The sequence below is a fragment of the Tachyglossus aculeatus genome, chromosome 21 (genome assembly GCF_015852505.1).
Source record: "Tachyglossus aculeatus isolate mTacAcu1 chromosome 21, mTacAcu1.pri, whole genome shotgun sequence".
Lineage (NCBI taxonomy): Eukaryota > Metazoa > Chordata > Mammalia > Monotremata > Tachyglossidae > Tachyglossus > Tachyglossus aculeatus.
In genome coordinates, this window is record NC_052086.1 from 32,194,894 (window position 1) to 32,210,754 (window position 15,861).

Consider the following 15,861-nt stretch of genomic DNA (forward strand, 5'->3'; position numbering starts at 1 on the left):
GAAATGACATAAGGATAAAATATGAGTTACTTTTAAGTGATGTGAGCTACAGGATAAATGAAAAAATGTTCCAGAACTCATTGATGACTTAGGTAGTGCAGTACAATTAACTCCATCTTCTGTGTACAATTAAATACTGTCCATGGATTATAAATTATTATTTTTAAGGGATATAATCAATTGATGATATTTACTGAGTGCTTACTGTGTGTAAAGCACTGAACAAAGCACTTGGGAGAGTACAGTACGACAGAGTTGGGAGACATGTTCTCTGCCCACGAGGATTTTACAGTCTAGAAGAGGAGCGAGACATTAAAATAAATTATGAATATGTATATTTAGTGCTGTGGGACTGATGGTGGGGGGAATATCAAATGCTTAAAATGCTTCCACTATGCCATGCATGGTACTAAGGGTTGGGGTAGATACAAGTTAATCACGTCAGACACAGTCCCATCCCATACGGAACTCACAGTCTAAGTAGGAGGGAGAACAGGTAATCAATCCCCATTTTACATATGAGGAAAGGAGGCACAGACAAGTTGAGAAATTTTAATCACATATATAAATCATAGTGACTCTTTCTCCATTCTTATTGACTTCTATGTCCACGGCCCTTCTCAGTTACTCCAGATGTGGCTCAGTGGAAAGAGCATGGGCTTTGGAGTCAGAGGTCATGGGTTCAAATCCCGCTCCGCCAATTGCCCGCTGTGTGTCTATGGGCAAGTCGTTTAACTTCTCTGTGCCTCAATTCCCTCATCTGTAAAATGGGGATTAAGATTGTGAGCCCCCCGTGGGACAACCTGATCACCTTGTAACCTCCGCAGCGCTTAGAACAGTGCTTTGCATATAGTAAGTGCTTAATAAATGCCGTTATTATTATTATTATGTTTAACTGCATCTTCCTCAAACCCGGTTCCCCCATCTCTTGCGCCTAATGACCTGACTCCATACCTTATTGAAAAAATTATTACCATCGGGCAAGATCTCCCTAAAATCTCCACTGCTTCCCTCCAGTCCCTTCTTCCTCCTGCCTCTCCTTCAACTCTCCCATCTTTCCCAGCAGAATCTCAAAAGGAGATCTCCCACCTCCTCTCAAAATCCACCCTACCATTTGCAGCTCCCACCCCATCACTTCGCACCTTTATCAAAACACTTGCTCCTCCCTTCTTCCCTCCCTGACAGCCATCATCATCATCATCATCATCATCAATCGTATTTATTGAGCCATCTTCAGTTGTTCATTCTCCAGTGGCTTCTTCCCCATTGCTTTCAATCATCATCATCATCATCATCAATCGTATTTATTGAGCGCTTACTGTGTGCAGAGCACTGTACTAAGCGCTTGGGAAGTACAAATTGGCAACATATAGAGACAGTCCCTACCCAACAGTGGGCTCACAGTCTAAAAGGGGGAGACAGAGAACAAAACCAAACATACTAACACAATAAAATAAATCAATCGTATTTATTGAGCGCTTACTGTGTGCAGAGCACCGTACTAAGCGCTTGGGAAGTACAAGTTGGCAACATATAGAGACAGTCCCTACCAACATGTTCATGAATCTCTATCCTAAAAAAAAAAACTTCCTTGACCCCATGGTCCCTACAATAATTATCCCATCTCCCTCCTACATTCCTCTCAAAACTCTTTGAGCTCATTGTCTACACCCAGTGCCTCCACTTCCTCTCCTCCAATTCTTTCCTCGACTCCCTCCATTCCACTGAAACTGCCCTCGCCAAGGTGAACGATGATCTCCTTCTTGCCAAATCCAATGGCCACTACTCCATCCTAATCCTCCTCAAACTCTCAGCTGCCTTCGACGCTGTGGACCATCCTCTTCTAGAAACATACCTAACCTTGGCTTCTGTGACACTGTCCTCACCCGGTTTTCCTCCCATCTCTCTGGCTGCTCATTCTCAGTCTCTTTCATAGGCTCCTCCTCTGCCTACCTCAATCAATCAATCAATCGTATTAATTGAGCGCTTACTGTGTGCAGAGCACTGGACTAAGCGCTTGGGAAGTACAAGTTGGCAACATATAGAGACCGTCCCTACCCAACAGTGGGATCACAGTCTAAAAGGGGGAGACAGAGAACAAAACCAAACATACCAACAAAATAAAATAAATAGAACAGATATGTACAATATGTACAAGTAAAATAAATAAATCAATAGAGTAATAAATATGTACAAACATATATACATATATATCTACTACCCCTTAAGTGAGGGTGTCCCCCAAGGTTCTGTTTTGGGTCCCCTTCAATTCTCCATCTACACCCACTCCCTTGGAGAACCATTCACTCCCATGGCTTCAACTACCATCTCTATGTGGACGACTGAGCGCTTAGTACAGTGCTCTGCACAAAATAAGTGCTCAATAAATACTATTGATCCCAAGTCTACAATTCCTTCATCTTTCTCCTTCTCTACAGTCTCATATTTCCTCCTGCTTTGAGACCATCTCTACTTGGATGCCCTGCCAACACCTCAAATTTAGCATGTCCAAAACAGAATAATAATAATCATAATAATGGCATTTATTAAGCACTTACTATGTGCAAAGCACTGTTCTAAGCGCTGGGGAGGTTACAAGGGGATCAGGTTGTCCCACCGGGGGCTCACAGTCTTAGTTCCCATTTTACAGATGAGGGAACTGAGGCACAGAGAAGTTAAGTGATTTGCCCAAATTCACACAGCCGACAATTGGAGGAGCCAGGATTTGAACCCATGACCTCTGACTCCAAAGCCTGGGCTCTTTCCACTGAACCACGCTGCTTCTCTAATCAGAATTAGTTCTTCAGAACTAATCTTCTTACTCAAATCTTGTCCTGTCCCTGTAAGCGGCATCACTATCTGCCCTGCCTCACAAACCTGTAACCCTGTGAGCATTATCCACGATTTATCAATCAATCAATCGTATTTATTAAGTGCTTACTGTGTGCACAGCACTGTACTAAGTGCTTGGGAAGTACAAGTTGGCAACATATAGAGACAGTCCCTACCCAACAGTGGGCTCACAGTCTAAAAGGGGGAGACAGAGAACAAAACCAAACATACTAACAAAAGAAAATAAATAGAATAGATATGTACAAGTAAAATAAATAAATAAATAAATAAATAGAGTAATAAATCTGTACAAACATATATACATATATACAGGTGCTGTGGGGAAGGGAAGGAGGTAAGATGGGGGATGGAGAGGGGGACGAGGGGGATTTATCTCACTCATTCAACCAACATATTAGATCTGTCACCAAATCCTAACAGTTCTACTATCATATTGATAAAATCCACCCTTTCTTCTCCGGCTAAACCTCTACAAAATGGATCCACACCCTTATCCTATTCCACCTCAACTACTGCATCAGCCTTCTTGTTGATTGACTGACTGACCTCCCTGCCTCCTGTCTCTCCCCACTCCAGTCCATATATCACTCTATTGCCCAGATCATTTTTCTACAAATCCCCTCAATCTATGTTTCCTCACTTCTCAAGAACCTCCAGTGGTTGCCCATCCACCTCTGTCGGGAAAAACTCCTTACCATAGGCTCTAAAGCAATCAATCAATCAATCATATTTATTGAGCGCTTACTGTGTGCAGAGCACTGTACTAAGCGTTTGGGAAGTACAAGTTGGCAACATACAGAGACAGTCCCTACCCAACAGTGGGTTCACAGTCTATAAGGGGGAGACAGAGAACAAAACCAAACATACTAACAAAATAAAATAAATAGAATAGATATGTACAAGTAAAATAGAGTAATAAATATGTACAAACATATATACATATATACAGGTGCTGTGGGGAAGGGAAGGAGGTAAGATGGGGGGGATGGAGAGGGGGACGAGGGGGATTTATCTCACTCATTCAACCAACATATTAGATCTGTCACCAAATCCTAACAGTTCTACTGTCATATTGATAAAATCCACCCTTTCTTCTCCGGCTAAACCTCTACAAAATGGATCCACACCCTTATCCTATTCCACCTCGACTACTGCACCAGGCTCCTTGTTGATTGACTGACTGACCTCCCTGCCTCCTGTCCCTCCCCACTCCAGTCCATACATCACTCTATTGCCCAGTTCATTTTTCTACAAATCCCCTCCATCTCTGTTTCCTCACTCCTCAAGAACCTCCAGTGGTTGCCCATCCACCTCCGCCGGGAAAAACTCCTTACCATAGGCTCTAAAGCAATCACCTTGTCTCCTCCTATTTTACCTCAGTGATTGCCTGACTACAATCAAGTATTTTCACCTCGTTCCTCTAACACCGACTCGCTCAGCGAACCTCGATCTCGTCTGTCTCACCACTGACTCTTGCCTACATCCTGCCTCTGGCCTGGAGTCCTTTCCCCTTCATATCTGACAGACCATCATTCTTCTCACCTTCAAAGCTTTATTCAAATCACATCTCCAAGAGGTCTTCCCCGACTAAGCCCTCACTTCCTTTACTTTCCTTCTTTTTATCAATCAATCAAATACAATTGATTGATTTTATGCATCACCCTTGCACCCCACCCTCAGTCCCACAGCATTTATGCACGTATCTTTTATTTATTTTTATATCTGCCTCTCCCTCTAGACTGTAAACTCCTTGAGGGCAGGGAGCATGTCTACCAAATCTGTTATACTGATTTGGTTTGGTTATCCCCCTTTTAGACTGTGAGCCCACTGTTGGGTAGGGACTGTCTCTATATGTTGCCAATTTGTACTTCCCAAGCACTTAGTACAGTGCTCTGCACATAGTAAGCGCTCAATAAATACGATTGATGATGATGATGATGATGATCCCTACTCCACCACATGTCTGCTGTGTGACCTTGGGTAAGTCACTTAACTTCTCAGAGCCTCAGTTCCCTCATCTGTAAAATGGGGATTAAGACTGTGAGCCCCATGTGGGACAACTTGATCACCTTGTATCCCCCAGTGCTTAGAACAGTGCTCTGCACATAGTAAGCACTTAATAAATGCCATCATTATTATTATTATACTGTACTCTCCTAAGCGATTAGCACAGTACTCTGCACACAGTAAGTGCTCAATAAATACAACTACTTGACTGAATGGAAAAAAAAAATGTTTTATAATTATCATAAATTTAACCGTTATAGTTTTTACAAACAACAGAACCAAGGAAAAACACCATTTTAGCTATTTCTCCAATTACTAAACTATTCCTACTGATGAACATAAAAAAATTCAAAGTATGATCAAAAATATCTGCTCTGATACTTTACCTGCAAGGCAAACTCAGAGTAAGGCAGAATGCAATAAGGGACTTGGGCATAATAATAATAGTGATGGCATTTATTAAGCGCTTACTATGTGCAAAGCACCGCTCTAAACACTGGGGAGGTTACAAGGTGATCAGGTTGTCCCACAGGGAGCTCACAGTCTTCATCCCCATTTTACAGATGAGGGAACTGAGGCCCAGAGAAGTGAAGTGACTTGCCCAAAGTCACACAGCTGACAATTGACGGAGTGGGGATTGGAACCCATGACCTCTGACTCCAAAGCCCTGGCTCTTTCCACTGAGCCCACACCTGACAACAGAACAAAAGGGACAAAATAAAATTCAGTGTTTGGGGGCATCAAGCGGAAGAATAATTTCAAAATTCCTAGGGGCATTATTAATTTTCTAAATGAAATTTCGATAATATTGGTTTAAACTCTTTTCTGCAACAAGGACAAGAAAGCAAGCAGTGCCTTTATTGACCTGAATTTGTATGTGCAAACCTGACTCAAGATCATCATCATCATCATCAATCGTATTTATTGAGCGCTTACTATGTGCAGAGCACTGTACTAAGCACTTGGGAGGTACAAACTGGCAACATCTAGAGACAGTCCCTACCCAACAGTGGGCTCACAGTCTAAAAGGGGGAGACAGGGAGCAAAACCAAACATACTAACAAAATAAAATAAATAGAATAGATATGTACAAGTAAAATAAGTAAATAAATAGAGTAATAAATGTGTACAAACATATATACAGGTGCTGTGGGGAAGGGAAGGAGGTAAGATGGGGGGATGGAGAGGGGGACGAGGGGGAGAGGAAGGAAGGGGCTCAGTCTGGGAAGGCCTCCTGGAGGAGGTGAGCTCTCAGTAGGGCCTTGAAGGGAGATCTATGGTAATATTAAGCAGATATTCCCCAGGCAGGCAAGACTTGGCCTGAAATCACACCAGCACTATGTCCACCTCAAAGCCTGCTCCCAAAATTCTCCTTTGCCTAACATTGCATTTTGGACTTTTCCAGAAACCAACCTTGTCTCTTCATAATCCTGTTACAATCAGAAGTCATTGCTTACGAGCCTAATCTTCCAAGGAATAACCTTGGATGCATGATCTTATCCCAATATTTTCCAGTCTTTTAGGCCAAACAGCAAATTATAATAACAAATCTCCCTGTTTGCTAATGAGGTAGAGTTCAAAAACCTCATTGAGGAACCCTAATATTAGGCTTGCCCTGCAGAGCCACGGCCAATGATTGTTCAATATTCAATATTACTGATGATATTTGTAATGACTTAGGGGTTCAAAAGAGAAGGGGTGCACGAGAAGCAGTGTGGCTTAATGAGAAGCAGAAGAGCTTAATGGAAAGAGTATGGTTTAAGAGTCAGAGGTCGTGGGTTCTAATCCCGGCTCTGCCACTTGTCAGCTGTGTGACTTTGGACAAGTCACTTAACTTCTCTGTGCCTCCGTTTCCTCATCTGTAAAATGGGGATTAAGACTGTGAGCCCCACGTTGGACAGCCTGATTACCTTGTATCTCCCCCCCCAGTGCTTAGAACAGTGCTTGGCACATAGTAAGCGCTTAACCAATACCCTGTTATTCAAAATTCAAAAACAACAGTTTTATACCCGAAGTTTCCACAGTGTGAAATCTTCAAAGATGCCAATGTTAAATTACACTCTAGAAGAACCTCTTTAGATTTGATTGCTAGTAATCAGGTGCTTTAAGTGCTGAGCAAGCCATAGCTTCTTTCGTCCATTGGAAAACATTTCCCACAAACAAAAAAACACATCATTTGTAAACATAATGTTTATCTTAGTGAGCATAATGTCAACATGAGAATGACACAAGTATAATAATGAAGCCAGGTCTGTACAAACAAATGAAGAGGGCAGGAAATTATTTGTTGAAATTGGCTAATTGGAATAAAAAAGAGCTGAAAACCCCATTTTCCCACCATTTATCTGAGCAATTCAAGGTTGGAGATTTTGGATGGTTTGGGGCCCAAACTGTCCAGATGATTAGAAGCATTCTGGAGTAGTAATAATAATAATAATAATAATAATGGTATTTGTTAAGCGCTTACTATGTGCAAAGCACTGTTCTAAGCGCTAGGGGGGATACAAGGTGATCAGGTTGTCCCACGTGGGGCTCACAGTCTTCATCCCCATTTTACAGATGAGGGAACTGAGGCTCAGAGAAGTGAAGTGACTTGCCCAAGGTCACACAGCAGACATGTGGCGGAGCCGGGATTCGAACCCATGACCTCTGACTCCAAAGCCCGGGCTCTTTCCATTGAGCCACGCTGCTTCTCCGTTTTTAATAAACAATGCATTTCTCATAATCTCGTGTTGCTGAACTTCATGGATTTATTCATAATTCAATTATTTCACAATACCTATTAGTCTTAGTTCATCACTGCCCTCCTCCTTCCTGAGTCAAATATATCCGGGTGCTTCTTATTTTTTTTTCTATACTAGTAACTCCTAGGTGCCTACGAAAAAAAGTTATTATTTTTCTTTAATCCTGCTAATGATTTTATCTTGCAAACAAATTAGAATGTCTATATCACAAGATGTATATCGCCTGCCATTTTACTACCAGCAACAACGAAAAGTTTCTATTTTCACATCTATTTCCAGTTGCCACGACAAGATTGATCATGATAGTAAGTTTTCGTTTAATACAGACACTACTGTATCCAATTCATTCTTTATCCCACCTAAATGAAATGTGTTTTTAAAAGGCACTAAGATCACCATTTTAGCAATTTGTTAGGAAATATTGCAATTACATCTGTCAGCTACTTACCTCTTCCATTCTATTAGCTTCCTAAAAAATTCTCCAGAAGGGTTAATCCAATTTTTTTTTCAATCCTGAATTATCATACTTTAAAGAACTGTGTACTTCCTTAGGAACATAAAATGCTTGTAGCCCCGTTTTTTCTTTGTTAAAATAATCCTTCGCTTTTTTGGCGGGGGAAGGGTTGGCTAAAATAGAGCCAGTGACTGGTCTTTATGACTAAGGAACCAATCATTGGACATAAAAAAAGAGACTTTGAGTTGCTCCACAGGTGTAAAGATTGGCCCACTGACCCAAGCCCAAGAAAGAGTGACACATTTATTTTTAGTGAGGCATATGAGTCACACAGAACAGCAGTGTACAGTTAATCTGTTGAATTCCAGTTTTGGAAGATCTTCCAGAAAGCGACACTTTGTTTCCTGTTTTGTGGCTACTTATTTTAATTACCAGAGTGAGTTTTGAAAACTATAGCATTCTTCCAAGTAAGTAAAACTGATCTTTTTTTTTTTTCTTCCTAGTCTTCCCACACTTCTCCTAACTGGAGCCCTTTCCTAGCCTAGCGTAACCTTTCCCACCTTCAAAGCCCTCCTAAAATATCAATTCCTCCATGAAACCTTCCTTGATTTTCAACACCGAAAGTTGTGCCAACCCAACAGGTGACCTTAGCGCTTATTTATATCAATCAATCGTATTTATTGAGCGCTTACTGTGTGCAGAGCACTGTACTAAGCACTTGGGAAGTACAAGTTGGCAACATATATACATTATATCATCATCATCAGTCGTATTTATTGAGCGCTTACTATGTGCAGAGCACTGTACTAAGTGCTTGGGAAGTACAAATTGGCAACAGCTAGAGACAGTCCCTACCCAACAGTATAGTCAATTATTTGTTCAACATTTTGTAGTAAAATTAGTAATAGTAATAACGGTATTTATTGTAGTGTAATGGTATTTCCCACCCCGAGTCCATTTCCTCTCCCCAAATCTTTTCCCATACTCACTTTTTTATTCCCGTCCTTCTTCCATTCGAGCGCATTCAAAGCCTATGAGGCATTTTGGTTCTCATTCAGTCCAAATTCTGGAGAATGGGTGTGGCAACCGGGTTAAAATAGTTTAAGTGCGTATACTTGAGGTAAGATTGGAATCTGAAAGGATGTGAGGTCCCGAAATCTGTGAAACACAGGGACTTCCTAATGTTCCTAAAGTACTTTCCAATTGAACCCTCACTGTTTTCTCCCACTTTCTTAGTAGATGGTGAGCCCTGTGGGGGCCAGGGAATGGGTCCAAAGTACTAACATACCTCTACGCCAGCACTAAGTACAGTGCTCGACAAAGCTTTACTCCCTGTAAAGGCAAGTGCTTTACAAATACCGCTATTATCATCAGCCCAAAGTAACAGGCCCCTATTATCACCAAGAACTGGTTTGCTTTAGGACTGACTTCATTTTTTTCTAACTTTCTATTTAAAAAGACTCCATATCATTTGTTATTTAAAAAAAACTCAATCTACAATAATGGAGAAACCTCAGAAAACAATCAGAAAGAAGGATGAAGGAAGCGGGAAGAAGGGGTTTGAAGGGCATATGTGTGTCTTTCCAAATTGATACAAATCAAACCTACATGATAAACTGTTGATACTTACAGATAAAATCAATTTTCTCTGGTACAATAGTGATTAGGTCACATATAGCAAAATAGGTTTTCCCTTTTCTTAATTCGTTCATTCATTCAATCATATTTATCGAGTGCTTACTGTGTGCAGAGCACTGTACTAAGCGCTTGGGAAGTACAAGTTGGCAACATTTAGAGACGGTCCCTATCCAACAGTGGGCTCACAGTCTAGAAGGGGGACCCCCAGTTTAATGACAAAGTAGGCATGCGTTTCATGATGTTTCCTGTGCATTATTTTTAAAAAGCACAAAATATCTGAAGAAATGTCAGCAATGATCAAAAATGACATTCATTTGCAAATGATTTACGATGTACATTCCTGATGTGACACTGCTTCAGGTCAGAACACATCTGTAGATTAATGTGGCATATGAGGGCTAACTTAAATCTTTAAATAAAAATCGTGCTGCATCATTCTCTCCATCATCCACAATTTCAAAACTAGAATACCTAAAATTCATCCAAAATGGTATAATATTGAATAAAATGAATCCAGTCAAAACGACTTCGCAAAAAAGGAGAATATTTTTTAATATTGAGCCCTAAAGGAGTAGGCAAAGACTGTTCATTAGCACACAGTACTACATTAGCACATAATTCCACAGCCAAGTAGATGTACAAAAAGCCATATAGAGGATAATACAAAAGTGACAATAGCTCCAAAAGAATCATATTGTAGTAGATTTTAGGACAAACAGCACATTTGACTAATGTATAGATCACCAAGCATATTCCATTGATCTATTCGTTTACACACATATATTGGAATTAATATGAGTATGATTACTGAACTTTTAAATAGATAGCAGGAACATGGCATTTAGCGAAATAAAATGATCTCTAGAAACCACGTATGAGGCACTAAAATTTAAAACTGTATTAAATAAGGAAGACAGCTTTGAAACTGCTCAATAGTAACTTACTACACACTCACTTTTCACCTTTTCATTTGGTATAAATATATCTACATCAAACGTAAAACAAAGGGAAGACAAAATACAGGCACTTTTACAGCGATATACAGTCACAAAGCTTGGCTTAAAACATGAAAGTTGGCTATATTTTGGATATATTTAAAATGTTCACTTAATTTCACAAGTTGATAGCTTCATAACTGTAAATGCATTACAAACACTTCATTAGTGTTAAACACATGTAATAAATGTCACAACACAGCAGCACCACGCTAAGAAATGTATAGGAAATAAATTATGTACTTTATTATATTATCTGAATCAACCCCAGACTTCAAGAAGTATGGGAGCTTTTGAAATTCATGACCAACTTATTAAGATTGAAATAATCTTTCATATAATTTGATTCAGGGTGCAACTGGGAACAACTATTTTGGGCTACAACACAAATATGTACATTCCATTGCTACATTTTATTTCTAGTTTGAATAATGTACAAAAAGTACAAATGAGCTGAATTTTTTTAAAAAAACTTTGCAATGAAGAGACTAATTGTTTATTATTGTGGCTCACAAGAAAGGTAGTAATGGAGTACAATAATCTAGATTCTCTTCTAAGAGCTTTCAAAAGTAAGATTAATTAATTTAAAAGTCACTATTAACAGAGGCACTTGAATTTCTTTAAGGATACTTCATGGCTGTTCTATAATGTGCTGTGTTTAAACACATTGTATTTTAAAATGAAATGCTGAAGTTTTTTTTTACCCAGGCAACATTTAGTATTTAAACTGGAATAGATGTTAATGTATTAAACAGTTAATAGGTGCAAAAATTACAAGCAGCTGTTTGAATAATCGGCATTTTGCCAACAAGAGCTGAACAAGAGTAAATGAAGTACAAAAACTTCTCTTAATTGGAATATATTAGTGGAGGAAAACGAAGTTGCGTAGCTGAAGCACATTTGCTTCATAAAAGTACTCTTAATTAAACTTGATATTTTTAACACAAATATCCAAAGTGGAATTCTTCAGTTGGCCATTATTTGAAACCACTAAAGGAAATTTAACGTTTTCAAATTTTTGTAGCATATTACAGCAAAAGTGTGTTTACTACGATCACTCTCCCAGAGACACATTTCAACATTACTTCCCGTTGGGTTTTCACTTTGAATTCACTGATGCTAAAATCAGAGTTGAAAGTTACAGATCATTCCGTTCAAGTATATTTGCCAAAATCACGGTACTGGTTTCTCTGCCAGCATGTTGCACATCTCCGAAACTCCTCAGCTCCTGGTAGAGACTTGCTATGACAGTGTGGTTGCTAGGATAATTCCAAGGATCACAAGCAAAATAATTACACAAATAATTACGAACATCATTTTCTGAAAAACAAAGAAAAGCTTCCGTCAAAACTTCCCAAACGTATCAGGTGCATTCGTTATCAGCACGCATAACTACCCGCACATCTCATTTCATCTCACAAGGTTTGGTCAGAGTTTGAGAGTTGCGGACCATTTTTCAAAGTGTTAATAAAAGGAGACAAAGAAAATGATCCAGCAGAGTAGTGAGGTGGGTTTTTTGTAGTCCATATCATGTGTCTACACACACCCCGACAGGGCCAGAGGCAGCTGAGAGGTCGAGGTGGATTAGGGAGGAGTAGAGGCCATTGGATACGGCAAAAAGGAAATCATTTGTGATTTTTGAGAGGGCAGTTTCTGTGGAGTGAAGGGGACGGAAGCCAGATTGGACGGGGTCAAGGAGCGAATTTGAAGAGAGAACATGGAGGTTGCGGGTGTAGACAACTCGCTCAAGGAGTGTGAAGAGGAATGGTAAGAGGGAGATGAGGCAATAACTGGAGGGAGCCAGTGGGCCAGAGAGGGTTGCTTTTTTTCTTTTAGAATAGGGAAGATATGCCCGTGTTTAAAAGCAGTGGAGGAAACGCCATTGGAGAGTGAACAGCTGAAGATGGCAGTCAGGGAAGGAAGAAGGGAGGAGGCAAACACTTTAATAAAGTGCGAAGGGATGGGGTCGGAGGTGCTCCCCGTCCCCCTCTCCATCCCCCCATCTTACCTCCCTCCCTTCCCCACAGCACCTGTATATATGTATATATGTTTGTACATATTTTTTTTTACTCTATTTAATTTATTTGTACATATCTATTCTATTTATTTTATTTTGTTAGTATGTTTGGTTTTGTTCTCTGTCTCCCCCTTTTAGACTGTGAGCCCACTGTTGGGTAGGGACTGTCTCTATATGTTGCCAATCTGTACTTCCCAAGCGCTTAGTACAGTGCTCTGCACATAGTAAGCGCTCAATAAATACGATTGATGATGATGATGATGATGACGCAGGTGGAGGGGGTGGATTTTGAGATGAGGGAGGAGATCGCCTCTTGAGATACTGCTGGGAAAGATGGGAAGGTTGAAGAGGGGGCAGGAGGGGAGAGGGCCTGGAGAGGACCAGGGGAGATTTTAGGGAGTGAACAAGGATGGAAAAAGGACGTTGCTGGGCAGAGGAGAGGGAAGAGTTAAAGCAGGCAAGGATCAATCAATCAATCAATCGTATTTATTGAGCGCTTACTGTGTGCAGAGCACTGTACTAAGCGCTTGGGAAGTACAAGTTGGTGACATATAGCGACAGTCCCTACCCAACAGTGGGCTCACAGTCTAAAAGGATAATAATAATAATAAATAATGGCATTTATTAAGCGCTTACTATGTGCAAAGCACTGTTCTAAGCGCTGGGGAGGTTACAAGGTGATGAGGTTGTCCCACCGGGGGCTCACTGTCTTAATCCCCATTTTGCAGATGAGGTAGCTGAGGCACGGAGAAGTGAAGTGACTTGCCCAAAGTCACCCAGCTGACAATTGGCAGAGCCGGGATTTGAACCCATGACCTCTGACTCCAAAGCCCGTGCTCTTCTCACTGAGCCACGCTGCTTCGGTGGATGAAGTCGGCCTGATAGCTGGATTTCCACCGGCATCGCTCTGTGGCTCATTCACAGGTGTGAAGGAAGAGGACTGTGGAGGTGCTCCGGGGCTGCGGGTTAGTGGTATGAGATCGGTGAAGGGGAGAGGGGTGAATGAGTTGAGTTCATCCATTCATTCAATCGTATTTATTGAGTGCTTACTGTGTGTAGAGCACTGTACTAAGCGCTTGAGTTCAGTAGAAAAGGTGGTTTTGAGTGTGTCAATTGGTCAGCAAGGGATGGTAGCTTGGGTATGGAGACTAAATGGGGCCTGATGACGAGAAAATTGGATGGGGTTAAAAGATTGGTAGTCTCTAGGGGGGAATAGGACAGATAGATAGGACAGTGAGAAGCAGCGTGGCTTAGTGGAAAGGGCACGGACTTTGGGAGTCAGAGGTCGTGGGTTCTATTCCCACCTCGGCCATTCGTCAGTTGTGTGACTATGGTTAAGTCACTTCACTTCTCTGTGCCTCAGTTACCTCATCTGGAAAATGGAGGTTGAGACTGTGAGCCCCACGTGGGACAACCTGATTACCTTGTATCTCCCCCAGTGCTTAAAACAGTGCCTGACATATAGTAAGTGCTTAACAAATACCATTATTATTATCATTATTTGTGGGGAGGGAAATGTGAAGGAGAGAAGGCAGGTGAGGAGGCTGTGGTGGGATAGAGGGATTTCAGCATTAGTGAGGGTGGAGACTGTGATAGTGATAGTTTGGATAGTGACTAGAAATGATGAGATAGAGTGTGTGTCCAAGTAAACATGACTCTTGTCCTCATGGAGCTTAAAGTCTAATAGAAGGAACAGTCAAAAATATTTACAAATAGGAGGAAGTAGATGTGTAGGTGAGTGTCTAAATGTCTTGTACATGTACAAAGTACTAAAGGAGGTTGTGAGTACATAAGTGCCGAGGTGGTATACTTGGGGTGACATAACGTTAGTAAGAAGAGAAATTAAATCAGAGAAGTCTTCCTGGAAGAGATATGAATTCAGCAGAATAAGATGGGGAGATCTGTAGTCTTGTGGATTTGAAGAGGAAGAAAGAAGTTTAAGGAAGAGGAAGGGCATATGTAACAGGCCAGAGGTGGGAGAGATGAGAATGAGGCAGAGTAAATATAGGTTGGCAAGCTGGGGTGCTGTGAGAGAAGAGAAGATAATTAGGAGGCAGAGGAGTGATGGATTTCCTTAAAGTCAGTGCTCAGGAGCTACTGTTTGATACGGAGAGGAACGAGTAACCTTAAAGGCAGTTTAGAAAAATGATTTGAGTGGCAGAGGGAAGTAGGTATTGGAGAGGGAAGAGGTAGGGGGAAGGAGAAGAATCAGGTGCTTGGTGTTCAAGCTGGGATAGATTACTGCTGCATGGAAGAATGCAAGCGTTGTTTGGAAGGGATGAAAGACAGGATTTTGGAAATACCGTGGAGGAAATTCCAGAAGTTGATTTAGAAACGGATTGAATGAGGGGGCTAAAAGAGAGAGAGGAGTTAAGATAATACCAGGGTTGTGGGCTTCAGCAATGTGGAGGATGGTGATGTGATAAACTGTGATGGGAAAGTGAGGTGGAGGGAAGAAGAAGTTCACATTGAGCTGAAGGTGCAGGTAGGACATCTATGTAGAGTGTCCTAGAGGCCAGAGGAAATGCGAGATTTCAGAGGAGGTAAATCAATTAAACAATCAATGGTATTCATGGAGTACGTACTGTTGCAGAGCACTGTACTAAGCACCTGGGAGAGTACAGTTTAACAGAGTTAGTAGACTTTCCTTCTCCACAAGGAGCTTACAGTCTAGAGGTAAGAGATCAGAGCCAGCCAACTGGATTGCTGCACAGAGGCGGCAGTTGAAGCCATGGGAAATGAGCTCTCAAAGGAAGTGAGACAAGAAGGGGCCATTCCCGCCTTTTACTGTGGGTGGGAAGCCGAGGAATAGCCCATGAAAGATATTGACAGAGCATGCCAAAAGGCGGAAGGGGAACCAGGAGAGAAATTATTGCTGAAACCAAGGCTAGGTAGCACTTGGAGGAAAATCAAGCAATTAACAAATGGTATTTACTGAGCGCTTACTATGTGCAGAGCTCTGTTCTAAGCGCTTGGGAGAGGACATTACGCAGAATTAGCAAACATATTCCCTACCCTTAACGAGTTTACAGTCTAGAGGAAGAGAGAGTAGGCCATGGGTCAGAGACAGCCGAGAGTTTGAGGAGGACTAGGATAGAGTTCATTGTATTTGGTAAGGAGGAGATTATTGATGAGTTTGGAAATGTAATTTGA

At 41.2% G+C, this 15,861-nt stretch overlaps 1 protein-coding gene across 1 annotated transcript in view; it reads right to left on the reverse strand.

The window, feature by feature from the left end:
- Nucleotides 1-10,508: 10,508 nt before the first annotated feature.
- Nucleotides 10,509-15,861, reverse strand: part of STX2 (syntaxin 2) — a 71,060-nt gene continuing 65,707 nt past the window's right edge. Inside the window, exon 10 of the mRNA XM_038763709.1 lies at nt 10,509-12,011. Within this exon, the coding sequence (XP_038619637.1) occupies nt 11,934-12,011 (78 nt within the window). The 3' untranslated portion in view covers nt 10,509-11,933. The remainder of the gene's footprint in view (nt 12,012-15,861) is intronic.